Here is a 20,545-nt window from a genome sequence, read left to right on the forward strand (position 1 = left end):
AGAATCCAGAGCCTTTGGTCCTCATTGAAGCAGGGTAGCCAACAACAGGCTGTCCTTGTGGGGTCTCTCTGGGCAAATGGGTCCTAAGATTAATTTGAGGACCATACCTAACTGCTACATCCGTTGAGTGGGAAGTGCCACATATGCTGTGGTCTGGTCTGCACAATCTACACTGACTGAATTCTGCGGACAAACCTAAAACCTCTCCATACACAGACTGTCAATAGAGTTGATCTTCAAAAATTAGAGCTAATTAAACTCCAAAGCAGGAACAGTAACACCGAAATGGAGAGCCAAGTGCCTGGTATGGATGTCTGCTCTGGTGATGGCTCACTGCCAGTCAAAGCCCTCTGGAAAGCGCATTTGTTTCCCCACCCAAGGAGAATCTGGGGGGGCACCAGCACTCAATGCAGTGGCAGCATAGCCCCGAGGAGCCAGCAGATGATTGCCAGGTGCCCCCTGAAAAGGACTAGCAAGAAGAGCACCTTGGTGTGTTTCCAGGAGGCAGAGTACAACCTCAAGATAGACTTTGTAATGTCTCCCTCACCTTCTCTGACAATTTCTAAGTCTGACTTGGTGAACACTTTTCAAATTACAGTCGTGGCTGCTTCATATATCTTGGCATTGACCCATCCAAGAAGGGAGATGTGTATGTAGATAAGCATGTAGGATTGTGGACCAGGTGTTCCACGGTGATTTTGGACTCTGTGCCCAGAAGCGTGTGTGTTGCTGTCTGGAGAAGCACGTGGTTACTGCACAAGCATGGCAGAAGCCCTGTGCTTTTGCCAGGAGGCCAAGCAGTCTGGGCAGCTGGCTGGCGAGAGCAGAGGGAGCCATGCTGGGGCTGCATCCATCCTGCCTCCCTCCTGCTGTGTCTGCACAAGGTGCTCAGAGCATGATTTTCCTCCGTGTTATATACAGAAACACACTGAAAATCAGAAAGTACAGCTGCACAAAAAGTGCTTATAACACCTGTCTAGTGAAACCACTCCTTTTCACTTACAAAATCGTTTAATCTGATACTTGTTGAGAACATCAGAACTACTTATGAATATCGCTGGGAGCCCGTGGTGCATCTTCCTTAGGTCCTGTGTTCAGTAAGGAGCCCTGGGCCTGCATTTTACTGCAGATCATTTTGGCACTAGGCTGGGGCAAGATTTGCAGATGTTCTGGGGATGCAGCACCTCGTGTTGTGATGAGAACACCTCGGGGCACAACAGGAGGCAGCAACCACCAGCCGAACCATACTGACATGGCAGCTTCCCTCTTTGGAAAGTCTGGTGTGCGTTTAACAACACACCAAAACATTTTCTGAAGGCTCCTGGAAGACCAGGAGAATGGGGTATGACCAGAAGATTGGGGTAAGGAGCTTCTGTGGCCATTGCAGCACGTGACTAATGCAAGTGTGCGTACTGCAGCCAGTCGAACTGAAGAGAGATTTCTGCTAAAGTCACAGCAGCTACCTCCTTTGCTACTTTATTAGTCGTGGGCCAAGGGTAAGCCACAGGGACACTGAAAAGAGTTACCGTCAGGGTGACAGTCTCCCACCGTGGAGGGAAAAAAATTGTTCTGGTCTGCCCAACCAGACCGCTGAGAGGAATTTAGCAGGTCCCTTCACAGCTCTGTAAATGGCTTGTTGTGTGGTTTGGGGCAGCTTGTCCATTTAATCACTGTATTGCAGCTTGTGCACACATTAAAGCAAAAAGCATGCATATTTAGGAGGACTGTCTTGTGATTTATATAGCATATTGTGAATTAGAAGCATTACACATCATCTGCTGCTGTTGCTACCAAATCAGTAGCAGACTGCTTCAGGTTATGTTATTTCGAGGTTTTTGTCAATAGCTGAGAATATTTTTGGTTTGCATTTTTTGCAGGCCATATATATACATTTCTAGTCCTGCATTATTAATAGTTACTTAAAATTTTCCACAGCTCTGGATATTTCCTTTGACAGGAAAATACAAGAAAAAAGGAATCTGGAATATACTGCTTGCTACAGTGCCGTAGTGACAGTAGTACTTTACATATTGGTAGTAATACTTGCTGCAGTAAATTGTGCTGGTTTGTACAAGGCAGGCAGATCCTAACAGGCGCACATGTGCGTAACTCCATTAACTTTACAAGAGCTATATTAGTTTAGCCAAGGAAGTGGCCCTGAGGATGTTTTTATATGTTAGAGTTATTGGCTGAGTGGGACACATTCAGTCACTGTGGTTGTATTTATGAGGAGTCATTCAATCAGGGTTTCACTGGCTTTTTCAGAATGTCTTGACTAAACAGGGAGAACAACAGTATTCTAAGGAGAAAATGCTAGTAGAATTTTTTCCACTCACCTGTTTTTGAGGTTTTTCTTTTGTTTATTCAAATGTAGACAACAGCCATCTACCTGCATCAGCCCCCTGTTGCACTTTCACTTGTCACGCTGCTATTAATTCAAAATCAAAACACTGATATGGCTTCAAATGCATACCTCAACCATGGACAACTGCATTGCAACATCATTATCACTGCAAATGCATGCCAGTCATGGCAACTATGAAACCTCTGAGGATGGCACTTCTCATCAGTGCTCCTATTACCTGTATTTGGGATGTCAATCAAAGAGCTTTGATCATTTGCCTAGTTGAGAGTACTGATTAATGTTTCTCCTTTCACAGATTTAAATGATAAATATGAAACAAAAATTAGCTATAAAATAATCCAAGCGAGATCTCAGTATTTTGGAATCTCAAATGCAACGGCACAGGGAACGGCAAAAGACTCATTCTACTGAAAACTCATAGGAGTACAGTATTTTGGCATGATTTCTTACTGCTGTTCTCTAGCATTTGAGAAGTGCCATCCGAAGAGCAGCCTTTCCATGCAGTAATGCTCTCTAAGCAAGAGGTGTCATGTTTTCCTGAGATCTGCTGCTATAAAACTATAAAGTTTTAATGTCTCACTATATTCTTTGCTAAAGCAAAAGATGGTGAATACAAAGAAGTGATATATAAAACAGATTTCTCTTTAGCTTAGGAATGGGAAGAGTTTGGTTACGTGGCCAAATGCCATCCCTGGCCCCTCTCTTGTTCATTACAACAGCATGGCCTGAAGAGCCAAGTGATACCAATAGCTTCAACTCAGATCTTCTCTGACAGTAAATGTCTACACATTTTCATTTCTGACAAACCCACCTGATAAGTAATTTCCATTAATTTATCAGCAGATATATGAGCATATGCCAATATTATGAACATATCCATTTTTTACATCAAAGAGGTCATTGTAAAACTATTATTATTTTAAAACTCTCCAGGTTGTTTGATTTATAAATGATGCTTCTTTTAACTGCCATTATTTATGGGCAAACAAAACTATAGGCATCAAAAAGAGGGCCTACGCCTCCAGAATCTAAATTATTGCTCTATCTGCTTTTAGCATATAATCAGCTTGGCTCTCATTTGCACAGGGTTTGAGCTGTTATTTCCTACAGTTATGATTAATAGAAGAATTTTAAATATTGATTTGTTTAAACTATAGAAATTGCTTGGTTTGTGTTTAGTGCTGCTAGCTGGTATCTTACTATACTGTGCTTCATTTATTCCAGATAATTGATAAGAGCAAGAGAGATCCCTCTGAAGAAATTGAGATCCTCTTGAGATATGGACAGCATCCAAACATCATTACCCTTAAAGATGTGAGTAGTCTTTGAGCACTTCAGCATTAAAAGATTTTCACCTTATGGTCAGGGTCACCTTCTAGTTCATGTCTGGAAAATTCTTCGCTTGAAGGTCAGAGCTAAAACCAGACCCATTGAAATAAAGGGGGAAAAAAGTGACTTAAATTTCTGGATAGCGGTTGAAAGACCAGTCAGGTTATAGATTCTTCAATTACTGTCTAACCAACTATAATAAAACCAAAGGGGCACAGTGCTGGAGAACAACAAAATGTGTTTGGTTTTGCAGCACTTTTCAGAAGCGAGATCTCCCTGGCTGGGTGTTTGGGAGCAAGCCGCTGCGCACACAGTGTGCTGGTGGGCAGGGGACACGCTTTCACGAGCAGCACCCGCTCCCATGCAGCTTGTGGTATCTGCATTGTTGGGAAGAGGACAGCTCACAAAGTCTCTAGGGTTTCTTTCCCCTGATAGTGTTTTAATGCCAGGGAGCCTGGCACATTCTACTCAAGCAGCCTGAGAAGATATGAAGGCATCTTTCTTCAGCATTTCATACGAAGAACAGCCTTTGCTATGCTTGGATGCAGTAACGACCTTTAGTCAGAGATGCTTTACTTACGCTGCCTGCAGCCTCACCTAGGATTGTCCACATCATGCCAGATTCAGAGTTTACAGAAAAAAATCCTGCTGGTGTCAGTGGCCAGTATGTTATGGTTCAGACCTTAGAGAAATGTACAAAAAATTTCTAATCGCATGCCCTTAGGAAAGTCTCACCTAATTCATTTCCTGTTAAAAAAGTATCTTAAAATCAGTGCAAAAGAGGTATTATATTCCTTTCCAAAAACATTTAGCATTGATGACTATAACACCGCCTGTTATTGCAGTCTAGATAAAGGATTATGACATGAAAGGGGCTGTCTTCCAATTTAGACAAAAAATAGCTCACCCCTTGCAACTGACGCTGAAGGTACATCTTGTGGCTGATGTCAACAATATATTCACCAGAATTGCAAATATAAACTATATAATGTCATTGGAAGAGGTCTTGGCCAACAGAATAATACAGTTCATTTAGCTGATCATGACTCAAAGGGAAATATTGATATTTGAAATGGCAAACGTTACCATTTAGAAGTGGAAAGAGAAAACACTACTGAGAAGGAGGCTTGAGTGAAAGCCAGCAGACATTTCAGGCTGTGTGAGGTGGTGCTGCTTTCAGCAGCTTAGTCTGCTCTGCTGACAAGATAGCAGATCAGGAAAGCTACATATCTGTGTGGACAAATCAGTGAGTTGCTACAGATACAAGAAAAAAGTAATGGTAAAGTAATTTTATAAAGTTGCCTTTTTTGTTGTTACGTGTAATAAGCACATTTCCCACACATTAGCTGACATTTTCTTCTTGCAACATCTCACACAAGCAAGCCAACACTGTGATTAAAGGACCAACCTTTACCAAGTTAACGAGTCCAAAATAAACATTTATTCTACTGCTCTTCCAGGTCTATGATGATGGGAAATACGTGTACCTTGTGATGGAGCTGATGCGGGGAGGTGAGCTCCTGGACCGCATTCTTCGGCAGAAGTGTTTCTCAGAGCGGGAGGCGAGTGCGGTGCTGTGCACCATCACCAGGACTGTGGACTACCTGCACTCTCAGGGTGTAAGCACTGCTTTATTGGCTGTCTGCTCAACCTTGTTAAAATCTGACTTACAGAAAATGCAAATAGCTGTGATTTGTCTTCTCTGAAATCTATATACTTTTTTCTCCCCCCCAAAAAAAAATCTTTCTCCATATTTATAATTCCATTTGGTTTGTGAAATAGGTTCACGGGCTCTTCACTCCTTTCCCAACTGAACTGCAGTATGTTGAAGGGTTATCTTCACTCCCAAACTACACTGATTTTCAAGTTCACGTACCTTGATGAGATACTGCTTTTTTACTTTTTATCACAGTCACTATTGCAGTACCTGATCTTTTAACAGAATTCCAAATAGGGTAGCTGAATCAGCAGATAGGTAATAAAATGAAATGGTCAGCTTTCCAAATGAAGTGACAGTCTGAGCAGCTGATGGGAAAGGATTCTGACATGCTGTTAAAGAGCTGGCTTTTAAAATCTAAGCTCTCTATATATGGTAGTTTGAAAATCTCTCCTTTTCCACTTTTCACGGACAAGCACTTTGGATGACTAGTCAAATATCTGCTGCTTTTTCTGTTTCACGGTTAAAACAAGTGCATTTTGTGCTTGGGCTTTTATGTTTTCATGATAGTTTTTCAGTCTTGCTATAAAAAATAAAGGTTGCTATCCCACAACGGAAATGCAGCATGTCTGGTAAAACACAGCCACTTGAAGTTGTGTGCCTACAGAAAGGACTTTTGTGAATACATTTGGAAATTAGGGAAAAAATAAACCTTCCTTTTGTGTGTTAGCCACTCATGTGGACAGTTGCAGGAAGACCCTTACACACTTTCTTCTTTGCCTCTCAACTGAATGTTTTAGTGCTTTCAGGTTCCAGGAGACTCTGACGCTGAGGTGTTTGTACAGCAACCCCCTCTGACTGCCCCTGGGAAAGGTGTCCCTCCTTAGAGTAGCAGTCTCCATCTTAACACACCAGCAGAGGCTGTCAGACACGTTCTTTCTGATTTAGCAGGCTTTAACCTTTTTTTTCCCCTTCATTTGCCCAAGGCTTTTTAAAGCAACTTTTCTCCAAAACTTAAATATGAGCTCTTGACCTTCCTCAACCAGCAGACCAGAAATGGCAGCCAAGCCTGGATGCTCCCTGACCTCCTCTCCTCACCTGTTACTCACTGCTTTCTTGCTAAGGTGGTGCACCGAGATCTCAAGCCAAGTAATATCCTCTACATGGATGAGTCAGGAAACCCAGACTCCATCAGGATCTGTGACTTTGGGTTTGCCAAGCAACTGAGAGCAGAGAACGGGCTGCTCATGACTCCCTGCTACACGGCCAACTTTGTCGCCCCTGAGGTAGGATCGCATTTCAAAGCTGTGAGTAACACACATGTCCAAGAAGCAGTTCTTCCTACTTCTCTCCCTTTTCCTCACTGCCTCTACAAGAGCAGCAAGGCAGGAACCAGGCTACCAGCACTTGCACAGCCTCTGTTACCATAACTTTCCTATTCCTGGTCTTGTCAGGGCAGTTGTTTTTCTCCTGACAGAAGGTGGTGTCTGTCTTGGACCAACATACACGATGCTTTGGCTCATAGTACGATAAATACCAGGTTTCTCTCTAGCTGCTTCTGCTTAGGCTGTTTCCCCTCTAGGGCACTGCATCAGAACAGGATAAAACTTAAGAGGGAAAACTTGAATAAGAATCAAAAGAAAAATCCATGCATTAAGTCCTTGCACGCTGAAGTCAGTGAGAGCTTTATTGTTGACTTCACTGAGCTATAGAAACAGCTCTCCTCTTGGGTTTTCCTACTACCAATCCCTCTTATTATGGGGGATGTAGGAAAGGGCCGTTTTCCTGTTTTTACAGATGGGGAAATGGAGGAAGACCAAACAGCTTGCCCCAAACGTGGAGAGGTGGCTCTGCATCACTGGCGAGTGCTGTTCCTTTCACGCAGCCCCATGGGAGTGGGTTTGGGTCCCACAGCTGTTTGAATTATTTGGGATGTTTGCTGTATTAGACCCTTGAGCTGTTTATAGCTGCTTCCTTCTGATGGAGGAGCAAGAGGTTAATTTCCTGGGTAATTGTCCATTTCTTGGAGCGATGCTTATCAGCAATTTTAGTATTTGCAATACACAACTCCAGATGTGTGTCTCCCTCTGCTTGTTATGGTCCTTACAAGAAAAATGCAGAACTATTGCCTTTCAATATTTCATCTGACCTCTACTGCCAAATACCATTCTCTCAGTCGGTATCATTCTGCATTCTTTCCTTCCCCGTAAATCTCCTCCATCTAATGTTAATCTATATGGTATGTAACCAGGAAGAGGAAAATCGGATGATCTTTCTGTACAAGGTCCTTTCACGATACCAAAAGTTAAAGGAATCACACCCTTCCAGCATCAGGAGAATTTCTTAAACTGAGACCACTGCTGAAGCAATATAAATTCAAAGCAGATTTTTTTCAGTAAAAAATCTTCCATTGCCAAGACAGATTGGTTTGTTATTTTATTGCTGTTTGTTGGGTTTTCATTTTAGAAAGTGGAATGAGCAATTTAAATTTTATCAAAATACGTAAAAAAGTTCTGTGGCATCACAGCAGTTCAGTTTCTAAACCAAAAAATAATCACGTTCACGAGATTTAAAGCACTCAGATTTTCTCCAAGATACAATGCACTTAAAATAGGTGTAGCTACTTTGCATGATGGGCCATTTTGTTTTGTGTCTGTAATGACAAATGTTGCCAGCCCAAGGCAGTTTCAGATCAGACTCTTCTGATTTGAACTGAGAGCAGAAATCACTCTGCCAGATATTTGTGATCAGTAAGACAGTTCCTGCTAATGCAGGAAACGTTTGAGAGTAATTGAAACATTACCAGACCCGGCAGAGGGCTTACACAGAGCCTTAAGTGCTCTTACATTTTGCCCGTGATATAATGCTGCCCTCCAGCCTAGACTTGACTTCCACATTCCGTGAGCCCCGCTGCGACCTCTGCAGAAGGGCGACAGAAAGTCGGCTGAGCTGATGACACAAGAGGACAGTGGCAGAGGAAGGAGGGCATGTTTGCCCGCTTGGACGTCCCTTTATTTTGGAAATATTTCGGCTGGGGGTTACATGAGACTCTCCCAGAGAAAGACGCAGCTGCCACCTAGTGCGAGCAGTGCTGCGTGCAGGAGCGCGGAGCGAGGCAGGGCCAGGAGGGAGAGGCAGCCTCCCCTTTCCCTACTGATGCAGCAGGGTCTTTTTGGATGAAGTGAAAATATTTTATTCTGCAGTTCTCCTCCAAAATGCCTGAAGAACTACTGTTTTTGCATTTGAAATTATGAGACTGTTTACTAGCTTCCATACCCATACGCATCCCTGCTTGTGTCACAGCTGAGAAAAGGCTGTATTTGCAACATTGTTAATCCAATAAATCAAAGCCTGTAGAAGTAAAGGGGGTTGGGGTTGGATAAATATTTGAGCCATTATCAGAACTGGATGAACCCAGGGGAAGTTTGTGGCACTACCACGTGTGGCACTAAGAACCAGCTCATGCCTGTATTTCGGATCCCATCAAATTCTTGAGGTGACCTAAACCCCTTCATGGGTCATAAATCCATCAGCATCCATTAGAGCAGGACGCCACTGCATCTTTTGCAAAGCTCTTTCCCTGACTGATTTATTTCTAAGACACATGCCTGTTACTGTTTGATAACATCTGCCCCATAGATCGAACACTAACCTTTTTGGCCAAGGTTTCCCACACTTGCTCCTGCCAGCTCAGTGTTCTCACTTTAATCACAGTTGCAGAGACCTGCTGGACACGTTTTCAAATAGCAGCAACATTAACTGATAACTCTTACTAGATCCTGTTGTTATCCATGGGGTGAAGTTGCTGTTGATAAAAGGTAACTGACAGCAAAGCTTCCCCAAGGCACTAGCATAGCGTGAATGTCCCTGATACCTGGCAGCGTTGTTGCAAACTGCATGATAACATGCAGCAACAGCTGCCCATCATTTGGGGGTTGTGTAATCACTTGCTTAATACCCTGCTCCACTAAATATCATCACTGCCCCATTTTTCTGTCATTTGCCTTGGACTTGGTTGTCCATGGTTATTGGAGGAAGACAGTAATGGCAATGAAAATGTAACTGTTCAAGAAGCAATGAGAATGGCTACACCAGCGGATAAATGTTGAGTATTCTGTCTCACAGGTGAAGCAAGAAACAACAGTTTTTCAAATAGCAAAGAGCTTTATCCCATAAAAGCTAGTATTAATAGAGGGATGCAGGAACTAAAGAAACAGAACAAATAAAACAGCCAGAGAGCGTATATATGATGTGCAGGAAAGAGGGACAGAAGCACAATATTACCAGCTTTGTCAACAAGAGGAAATGCAGCTTTTTCTCTGGGTTTTTTTTTTTCCAGGTAGCAAATGTTCACTCAGCAGCATACCTGGCAGATGGTTTCCTTACCACTCATCATATGTAAAATCTGTCGAGACAACATTTTCTGAAACTGTTTTTTCCCAGCAGTGCTTGGTCTTTTCTGTGATAGACTTCAGATAGCTGAAATCACTCCTGGGTAAAAAGGCTGCAGGTCAGAGAAATACTTGCTGATTTTGTACGTTCCTTTTTCATGTGCTTTGCAAAAAATTAATATATCTACTGATCCATCAGAAGAGGACAAAATTCTCCTTGTGTGTCTGAACTGAATGAACAGAAGGGTAGTTTGCTTTTACCAGCAAGTGGAAAAGCTGGAGGTGGTCCCTGAGCTTTCCTGTGCCAAAGAGAAACAAAGATCCTCCCCTAATCTCAGCAGTGCTGCCTCACTTGGTGACTTCACTTTCACTTGGGCTTGCACTGCCTCCAATAGGCATTTCTTCTACTATTCACTTAGCATAAATGAAATCTAGATTTTACCCTTACTGCCATAGCTCACCATCCTGTACCAATAATGAACCTACTGATCAGATCTTTGCTGAGTACCATGGGTCTTGTTTTCCCCATCGGAAAAAGATCAAGTTTTAGCCTGTTATCTGTTATGCCCAGTCTAAATGTGGCTACTTTTCTGAATACAGAAGTAAGATAAGAATAAGCCTTTTAGCTTTCTTTGCAGTTGTCATGCATCTTTATTAGTCTGACATGAGATATGTGTTAGTGTGCATCCATTTGTTGTATCAAGTCCAAACTGAGCTCAGACATGCTTATCACTGTCACTCAGCCCTATGCTTGTTGCATCCACAGTGTTCTGGGAGACCTTTATGTTAGGAGGATATGTATTAATGGGCTTTTTTTAAGAAACATTTTAAAACACTGAAATGTTGTTCTGCTTTGCTGTGTGTTAGATGGTCAGAGAGGCTCCCAGACCTTCCACCAAACTGCACTCGTCTGCCTCACTGTGGAGGTGACAGATGTGCTGGACCTGGATGCTAACCAGCTCATTCTAGCCTGGGCTTCACCTTGCTCCACACCACTACTGAACAGTTTGATCCTGAGGCAGCCACCTGTTCAAGCCAGTTATGCGGTTAAGCCCTGGAAATGTCAGCAGATATAGCCACTAATCGGTGCTTTTTGAAGATCAGAAGCTAAAAATGCAGGAATGCATATTAACCTATTTTCATCTCTCTCTTTCCTTCACACAGGTCCTTAAACGCCAAGGTTATGATGCAGCCTGTGACATCTGGAGCTTGGGGATCCTACTGTATACCATGTTGGCAGGGTGAGTGAAGGTTTACCTGGAGCAACAGTCTCCAGTAGGCTCAGCACTTCAGCACTGATTAAGCCAGAAGGGAGTGACAGAGAGAGACATCAAACTGTCTGGCCTCCTTTGAGAAGTGTGCTCAGTTGTATAAGGCAAGAAAGTAGATGCCAAGACCTAGAATTAGAATGTTTCCCCAGAACGCACACAAGTATCTTTGACACTTTACAAGACGTTTAGGTTTTTAACAGCCTGTGCCCATAAGCAACTGATACCTAGACTCCTGAAAGGCTCACTCACCACTTAAGCAAGTGTGAAAGTTTTACACTAGGAGAGGAGCATAAGAGTATGAAAAGCCATACTATGTTCACCTTATCCATAACAGGATGTTCATTCATTTCTATTAATGCATGTATTCTCTTCAGCTTCATTCTTCTTCTACTGTTGATATTACTGTAGTATCTGAGTAACTTTAAAGGCCCCCAAAAAACCTCCAAACATAGTTTTCATATGATATTTCAAAAATATGCTGCAGAAAGGACAGAAAGTACATGAACAGACCAGCAAGAACAGCAACAGGCAGCAGGAACTTTTGGGGGGTACTTGGCAAAAATACTGCTATCAGTGTGTTGACTGAAGTTAAATACTGACACAAAAAGACCCAGAAAAAGAGAGAGACTGAAACAAGCAGTGAAGGACAGGAATAAGTTGTGCTGGGGTGAATGGAAAACACAGTGGGCAAACCCAATCTGGAGTTATCAGGCCCCTGAAATTCATTTCTCAAGGTCTGGTATGTGCACATTTGGTATGCACATAAGTGCATCTTGAAGTGCAGCTTGAAACTTTTTTGGTGACCTCTCACAGCTCTTTAATCTGCTTCCTGATCATTCAGCTGTGGCAAGAAGCTTGGATTCATTCTTAGATGTATACAGAAAATGAAGAGTTGGACCCTACCCTTCTGTTATTCGTGTCTCTTGCCTCGTAGATTATAGAAAAAGTGCCAGAGGTTTCTATCCCATCTATTTTGTTCCTGAGTACAAATGCGTTCACCATTAGCTGAAATATATTGTGACTTTCTGGGTACGTGTCACAGTCTGCTTGGATATTCAAAAACCTGTTTCTTTAGGCTAATGCCATAGATTTGCAGTGATACACAACCAGAATCAGTAAAATAAAATCAACACGTTACCCACAGTTACATTTGTTTAGCTGATTGTATTCAAAATGCTTCTTTTTCATATATGAAGACAAAAATCCAAATATATTTGAATCTGAAATACAAATTGCATAACTTAGTGAATATTAAATTTGCCAACAGGTGCTATTAACTTGTATCTCACTTTTTTCTGTGCTAAAAGAGAAGGTCAGTGTAATGGAAACAGTTGAGAAGTGCTGACCTTTTCAGTGCCACGACTGCATTTAGGGATGGTCTTGTTCTTCCTCACCAGAGAAGAGTTAGTAGGCACTGACTTTTATTTGCGTCCAGGATTTTATTCTGTTCCCATCATCACTATGAGCAGAGAGGGCCCAAACAGCCAGGACTGGAGCACAAGCCTGGGATCCTGTGAATACAGGTAGTGACAGACCTTGGAGTTTTAGCAAGTCCCTAACTCATAATTTATCCCTCCTGACTGGAATAATATTACTTATCTCTTTGAGCTGAACTTCTGTGAAGTCTGCAATGTTTTTGAAAATTAGAAAATACGGCATGAGGAATTGAATTTGCTTCTAGAAACCAGGTGGGATAGGAAGCTGTGGCCAAACCAACTGTTTAACTATCTAAAAAACACCGGCAAGTTTTCAGAAGAGAAAAGACAGAAGGAAGGAAAAATATTAAAATACCCACATAAAAACCTACACAGCTGTTCAAGATTGCAGGGTAAAATTTGGCCTGGTAGATTTTAGCCAGCTGCAAAAATCGTATCACTTGTCACTTTATAAAGACAAATGCATGTGACGCAGATTTTGTAAAGCTGGGTGCATGTCACTATTCATTTCTGACTGGCTAGATCAGGAAGTAGCCTATTGCAGATCATGTTTTGCCCGACAGACTTGCATGTTATGGTTTACAAAACACTGAAAAATAGATTATAAAGGGTTCTTTTTTCTACTTTTTCCCTTTTATTATTTTTCTCCTTTCTTGCCATTATCAAGGTACTTCTATTAGCAATAAAGCAGACTTAAAACACTTAAAGAGGTAAAAACCTGTCTATCTCTTAAAAAGAATATTTCACTCCTAAAAAACTGGGAAGAGAACAAAAATTTAAAAAACAATTAAGGAATCAGTCTTTTCCTCTGCCAAACAACTTAATATGAGGAATCACTGGACTGTATAGATTAAGTCAAAATGAAGCAGTGATATCTGGTCCATTCTGGAACCAAATTCCTGTAATCGGTGGCAGTTAGCACTAGATCCTAGAAATCATATACTTGCAAATTACACTGTATTTTTTTTTTTCTCTTTTTTTAAATAGGTTCACTCCTTTTGCAAATGGACCAGATGACACCCCAGAGGAGATTCTAGCCAGGATTGGCAGTGGCAAATATGCACTTACAGGAGGAAACTGGGATTCAGTATCTGATACTGCAAAGGTCAGTGAACACTTTCTCGGATTTTTTTTTATGTTCTCTGAAATGGGCTTGCAGTTTGCAGTTATTACAAACTTAAGAGAGAGATAGTCAGAAGGGTTATTTCTCAGTGCCTCATGAAATAAAAACTTGCTTCCTTATGTTTCTACCACTCCACATGAAATAATGTGTCAGGAATTATGGTAGTTTATTTCATTAAACTAAAGCATAATACAGCACCATCAATTGTGAATGCAAGTGTAGGGTTGTCAGTGTATGATCTCTACGTGAATCACCTTTTTGCTCCTCAAAGCTAGCCAGGAGCAGGCAGTTCACAAGCTAGCGTTTTTAACTTCTGTATAGTTCACAGTTTAGGCTACTCATCTATCACAAAGCATGGAAACCCCAGGAGAGAAAATTCATCTGGTGCTGAGACTTTTGGGCATGAAGCTGCACGCTAGTCTATGAGACATGTAGATGGGCAGGAAAACGTTCAGTTGCCTGGCATAAATCAGAAACTTTGACAGGATTTAGAGATTCCTGCAAGAAATTTCAGTTTTAGCAACTGGTAGTATCCAATGGAAGAACTTTGATATATCCCACCACTGAACTGCAAGCGATCCTAGTAACATACTGATCTTGCTGCCAACACCTATGAGCCTCACAATGGTCTTCTTATCAGATGTCCAGTTTTGAAATGAAAATGCTCAGATGTGGTAGAACTGATATGGTTGAATTTTAGCCACCTGAATGTTAAATTTCTAAGTTTCTCTTGTAAGCATGCTTTGGAGTCAGTGAGGAGATGCCTCCAGATGGCATCCTCTCTAGGTGTTTATCACCAGTAATTAACACTCACTCAGTAAGGTGAACACACTCCACATCATCTTTTGACTGGGTTATCAGCTGAAAGATGAACATTGCACATAAAAATTTTGAAGAACAGACTTCACCCTTAACAAATATAAAGCATATCTGAAGTGCATTCCTCTCCCCATTGGACTTGCTCACGATGACACTGCCGCTGGGAAGATCTTAGTGAAAACTGCACTGCTATTAATTACTTTTCCCCTTGCTGTTTTCTTCCTTTTAAACCCAGGACATTGTGTCTAAGATGCTTCATGTAGACCCTCATCAGCGCCTCACAGCAGTCCAAGTCCTAAGACATCCATGGATAGTGAACAGAGAGTATCTGTCTCAAAACCAACTCAGCAGACAGGATGTTCACCTGGTGAAGGTACATCCTATACCCCTGCCTCTTCCTTCCTTGAAGAATGAGCTGTCATTTGTGTAAATATTCTGGGAAATGATAGAGGACCGAGGATGATTTTTTTGTAATTTAAAAATTAATATGGCACTGTATTAACAGTAAAGGTTTTTGACCTGTCACCTGCTTGGTATTTTTAACTTCAAGCCGCATTATCATGACCTGGTGGCATTCCGTGCACATACTGCTGCCCACCACTTTGAATGAGAGACACCCCAGATGTCTGCCAGCTGAAATGTTGTTATCATTTCATGGAAATCAGCCATGCACCTCCATTTTTTCAGGCAGCTGTATAGGAGAAGGGAGGGGGAAAGCATCAATGAACTGAATTTCAGCCCAGCATTCTCTCTTTCTCTATTTTACAGGGTGCAATGGCAGCCACCTACTTCGCTTTAAACCGAGCACCTCAGGCACCAAGGCTGGAGCCTGTATTGTCCTCCAATCTGGCTCAGCGGCGGGGCATGAAAAGACTTACCTCTACCAGGTTGTAGCAGTACCCCCAAAAGGCCTCTTTGAAAACCTACAGTTTATTATTTGAGAAATTCATCTTTACTTGGCTAGCAGAACTTCTTCAGACAACCCGCACACGACATCGCCAGAACTAGCAGAAGCCCAGCGTAAGGCAAAGTTCTCTTTTGCTCCGTCATTTCTGTTACATTCCAGCCAGGGTCCCAGGTTTAACAACTTCACAAAGATGTGCCAATTTTGCCAGTAGCTCTGTTTCCTTACTGAGATAAAGCCAAATAAAGTAGGTGTGCTTCATCCTTCCCACGCTAGGAAATACTGGTTTTGAGTCCTTAAGATATTCCATGGGAGCACTGTTTTCATTTTGTTTCTCAAGAAAAGCACTTTTTGCTATGAAGATAGCAATCAGGTTTGAACGTTTTCAGCTGTTCCAGCATGCATCAGGATGAAGTGACCTGGCTGGTCACCAGTAGACATCTACTGATCTCCACTCACCCCAGGAAGAGTGAAGGCTGCAGAGACACATGAACAATACCTAACTTGAAACAAGTGCTATACAACATGAAGAGGAGAGCGAGCTGTTGGTGGTGGAAATATCTTCTGATTTCAAGAAATCTTTTGCACTTTGCCCCTGCCCTCTGTGGAATGAAGGCAGCACCGCTCAAGGAGAGCTTGCCACCAGCCCTGACTGACTCAGAGGGTTCTGAAAGCAGAAAACCTCTGAGAAACTCACTCCTCTGAGGAAATTATTGGGTCTTACAAGACTGTGGGAAAGCATTCACGTAAAACAGTGTGAGCAGGAGTCTGTGGATCAGGGGAGGAAAAGGTGTCTGATCTTGGCCAGCAAGCAGGAGGTCTGGGAGGACCAGGTGAGGGGGCTGGGGAACCCAGCAGAGTCAGGGAAAGGGACACGTGACTTTGAGGGCAGTAGGCAGAAAGACCCATGGCAGCATGGTGGGTGGTACTGCCAAAGCAAACTAGCGTGCACATGCTTTGGGGACAAACTGGGACTCCTTTTAAAAGCAAGGAACAGTCCCTCCTCAGCAGCTGGTACAGAAGAAGGCAGCTGGGCTGCCGAGGGGCTGGCTGGGTCGGTGCAGCCATCCTCCCACACCATCACTGAGTCTGCTCTCGAGACCGGCTCTGGCAGGCCAGAGTGCCACCCTGAAGCAAGTGAGGCCACTTCCAGTCATTGCTCCCTGCCCTTCCCTGGCTGCTCACCCGAATCTGCCTCCACCACCCAGCGTTCCGTGCCCCTGCCTGGCTGTTCTGCTCTAGCAGAGCTAAACTCCCTGTGCCGCCTGTGTACAGAGAGTACCCACTTCTGAAGAGTCCAGCTAACTCTGTTACAAGCTTTAATAATAATAAATTATGAGAAGAATGCTCTGCTTTTATATTTATATAAATATGTACATGTGTATTTATATACATATAAAACAAAAGTTCTGTACCCTACTACCCGGATTTTCCAGGTTCAGGGAAAGAAAACTTCATTGAAATGATCTCAGCAAAATGGACCTTTTTTCTCATTCCCTGACTTCAAAGCAAGTGAGCAAGGTTTGTGGTGCCGGATGTGAACTATTTTTTTATTCTTTTTCTTCCCCATTTGGCTTATGGTGGTCACGAGCTGACCAGGATTCTTCTTTGTACTGCTTTTGTTAATTTTTTTTTCCAAGTAAATTTTTTCACCTCAGATGCTTTGTGGGAAAAGCTAATGTTCTATGTTGGCTTTTTTTCTCTTGTGACAGGAAAAAAAGAAAAATGTGAACATGGAGCTTCATATGCTAGAGATGGTAATTTTTCCTTGCTGGGTAGTATGTGCATCTCGGTGCTGAACTGGAATTACACCTCTGAGTGTCCAAGGGAACAAGGAGTTGCATTTGCTATAGCAATATGCTTCCTAAAACTAGCTCTGTTCCGATGTTGGCTGAAATTTGTTTGTTTGCATTAGCCTATTTTTAGATTTAAATTTATTCTTAATAATTTAAACCTATATTTAATGTTCAGGTTTATGTGCTGTGCACAGAGGACTGCTGCAAAGCAGCTCTCCACGAAGCCCTTCTCTTTTCTAGAATAAACAACGCTGTGAAACTTCACACGGTGGCTGAATTGGCTTGGACTGATGTGTGCAAACATGTGCAGGTGTGTGTCCATGGTTATGTACACAGCAGCCATCGTTCTCTCCCCCCGGCTAAGCTGTGCTCAGGATCAGCTTTTTGCTGCCTTTATACTTTTCCTCTCGTTAGAAGTCTCATATATTTCTTCTAGCAGCACACTGCCAGGCGAGTCTGCAGGCAGGTGATACCCTGGCTGACGCAGAAACGCTCTTGCCAGGCCTGGTTTCCCTGGAAGTGACTTCTGTCCTGGAAGAAGGCAAGATGAGCATAAGGATGCTAAGTGCATCCAGGAGGGAGGGCTGGATTTTCTGGGGTCCCAGATGATTTGTGCTGTTTCAACAAAATAAATTTTCAATGGTCTGTGTAATTGTATTGTAGATGGGCAGAAAGAGTGTTGTAAATATTATGTACAGGTTTTGCCTCCCCCTCAGACTTCCTGGTCATCTTTCATTGCTTCAGTTTGATTTCTCTTCACAGTCCAGTTCCCTCTTGATATACTTGGTCTTAATTCTTTGAGCATTTTTTAATGATCTGAATATTATTGTAGGCCAAACTTACAGGATGTTGCTCTTCCCAAAGTTTAATAGTTTGAATCTCTTCTCAGTTTAGCTCTTTCTAACCCACCAGTTATCACCTATTAACCATACCAGGTTTGGGCCACATACAGAATGATACATGTTGATGTCCATTAATTACTTTATAAGCCTATAAATCACATATAATGGGGTTTGCTTATTAAGATTTTGTTGCCAGTGCATCCAGATTTATGCACATGCGTATGTATATGTAAATACATACACACAAAAAATGCTGTCCCAGCTTGTTCAAATGACAATAGAAGTGTAGTCAGCGCTTGAGGTGATGCTCAGCAGGGTTTTGTCTGTGGTGTTCTTGAAAATCTGACATTGAAAATGGTAGTGGTTACTCTGGGTATGGATAGAGTACCATCCTTCTCTGGGTATGGAATGGATACCATTCATGTTCTGGGTATGCATAAAGTACCGCTTCCATGGACGCGCCCATCCATGGAAGAAGCTGTCCCATGCAGCCTCCCTTCTGTCCCAGCTGTGCATCCCCACACACTCCCAAGGCAGATTAGCCCCCGCTCCCCAGGCTTGTGCACGGGAGGTGCACTTCTGAGGGTTTTCTGACCTGTTTCAGTCAAGATGAACCCAATTAAACCATTTCCACTGTCAGTCTTGCTGATCCAGTTCACTTGGACTGAAATACAAGAGCCTGCATCAGCAAATCAAGGGATAGTCGCTCCTGGCAGAGAGGGAAGAATAAGCCACGAGCACTCATTATTTCAGACCGGTAGCACCCGCCACTTGCCCTGGCCCAGCTGGATGCAGGCGAAGGTGCATGGCCATGGCCTGATTACTGCTACAGCTGCTTTTAAACCAGCATTTCCTTCCCAGGCTCCTTGCTGCAGTATAGCTCAGCAATAAGCACTTATTCTTTCTAGGAGAAAACGTAACTGAAAAAAGCTTAGGCTCGCTCTCTCCTCTCTCCTCTCTTTTTAATCTTAAGGGACTTTTATTAAATGTTATGTTTAACTCCTAAAAGTCTGAAAATCACTTTGAATTAGATCATACCATCTTGCACATTATCAGTCCAGACATGACCTAGTGCCTTCGGCTATTGCAAATAGTATAGTTACATTTCTGAACCGTCAATGTGTGCAAAGCAATGACCGTCCAAGGCATACTGGAGTGTATCTGTCACAGAACATAGGCAGCTCATCTGGAGAGCCACTTCAAAAGCTGTCATTCAGCTCAGTCAGTAGAGGTAGTCTGCCCAGCAGGGAGGAGGCATCTCCCCAGACTTTGCAGAGCTGGACCCCATCTCTGCAGCTCCAGGACTCTGAAGAAACCAAATGTCCCTGATGAAGAAGATCATGGGAAGAGCTACCCCAGTTCCTATGCAGCACCACAGCTTGTGTATATGGCAAAGGTGTGGGAGATGCTGCTCAGAGGGACAGCTGACCCCTGCCCCCCATCCCTCATGAATCTTTTACTTGTTCAATTTTTTCTAAGCAAGTTTTAAGAGCAGATAGCGTTTATAAAGCCTTTTTCAGCAAACCACAAGAGACCCTCACGACACTTTGTAATCAGTCCCCACATCTGGAAAAAAAAATCCATTGATAATAAATTCTGGTTTGTTTCTCCCAAAAATCATCTTCAGCAGCTCCCTGAGATGGCCCTGGGTACTGGGGATAACCCAGGCACAGAGAGCCGGGAGAAGCTTGTCTTACGTGATGCAATGTCATGACATGATGTTGCATGTCACACTCTTAGGAAGTACAGATTGTGTGTCCCTGTGTTTCATCTAACCCTGGATGTGTTCCTGGGCCTCTTTTCAACCAGATTTAGGGTTCACTAGGTTTTGGACTGAGTTTGAAAGGGACAATAAATCTGTTGGTTTACAGGGTAGATCAGGCTCTATTAGAAATCAGTATGCAGATCTCTAAGGGACAGGCTGGCTTTGTCTGTGTGGTGCAGTGATCTCTCTACAACTTGTACCCAGCTCTGGTACATACAAATACATACAGACCTTGGTCGAGCATGGCAGTTGCTGTGTATTCTATGGTATGAATTATGCCAGGGCTTGCATCATTCCCTAAGCCATGAGTGCCACAAGGGTTTTATTATGCTGCCGGTCCACAGAGCTCATGCCAGCATATGCAAGTGCTGATGCCAAAAAAAGGCAGGCAGGCACTCTCTCTTGACCTCAGCTACTCATCTGTCCTTTTGCACCTCCCTTATCCCGGTCACCATGGGGCAAAGCAAATGTTTGTGCATCAGAACAAGTGGCTGAGTACAGCAGGAAGGCAGCAGCATCTGTTTTGGCAGCAGTGCTGTCAACACATCGGTGTGGCCACAACTTCAGTGTTACCTCTGCCCCTCTGTTTCTGAGTTACGCTGAGCTGAGCCCAAGCGTGGCTCAGAGTCAGGGCGATACTTGTACAGCAGCGTGTTACCAGTGCCAACCTGTGGGCACGGAGTGGGGGAACAAGCCCAGGCTTGAAAAGTCACAAGTCCATAGAAGCTCCCTGTAACCAGACGATGTAGGGCTGCAGATGACATGCCATGGGTAAATAATGTTGACTGTGTGTATTTTTACCACCACTGACTTTATAAAGAGGACAGAAAAAATCCTGGAGTTTGTT

At 42.9% G+C, this 20,545-nt stretch overlaps 1 protein-coding gene across 3 annotated transcripts in view; it reads left to right on the plus strand.

The window, feature by feature from the left end:
* Positions 1-17,372, plus strand: part of RPS6KA2 (ribosomal protein S6 kinase A2) — a 315,925-nt gene extending 298,553 nt beyond the window's left edge. For all 3 annotated transcript variants that reach the window (XM_080388976.1, XM_080388978.1, XM_080388977.1), the window contains 7 exons: positions 3,590-3,679; positions 5,155-5,313; positions 6,476-6,637; positions 10,907-10,983; positions 13,437-13,554; positions 14,627-14,764; positions 15,160-17,372. In XM_080388976.1, coding sequence (XP_080245102.1) covers positions 3,590-3,679; positions 5,155-5,313; positions 6,476-6,637; positions 10,907-10,983; positions 13,437-13,554; positions 14,627-14,764; positions 15,160-15,285 — 870 coding nt within the window. In that variant the 3' untranslated portion in view covers positions 15,286-17,372. The remainder of the gene's footprint in view (positions 1-3,589; positions 3,680-5,154; positions 5,314-6,475; positions 6,638-10,906; positions 10,984-13,436; positions 13,555-14,626; positions 14,765-15,159) is intronic.
* Positions 17,373-20,545: the final 3,173 nt, after the last annotated feature.

The sequence above is a fragment of the Falco punctatus genome, assembly GCF_963210335.1.
Source record: "Falco punctatus genome assembly, chromosome: 5".
NCBI classification, from domain to species: Eukaryota; Metazoa; Chordata; class Aves; order Falconiformes; family Falconidae; genus Falco; species Falco punctatus.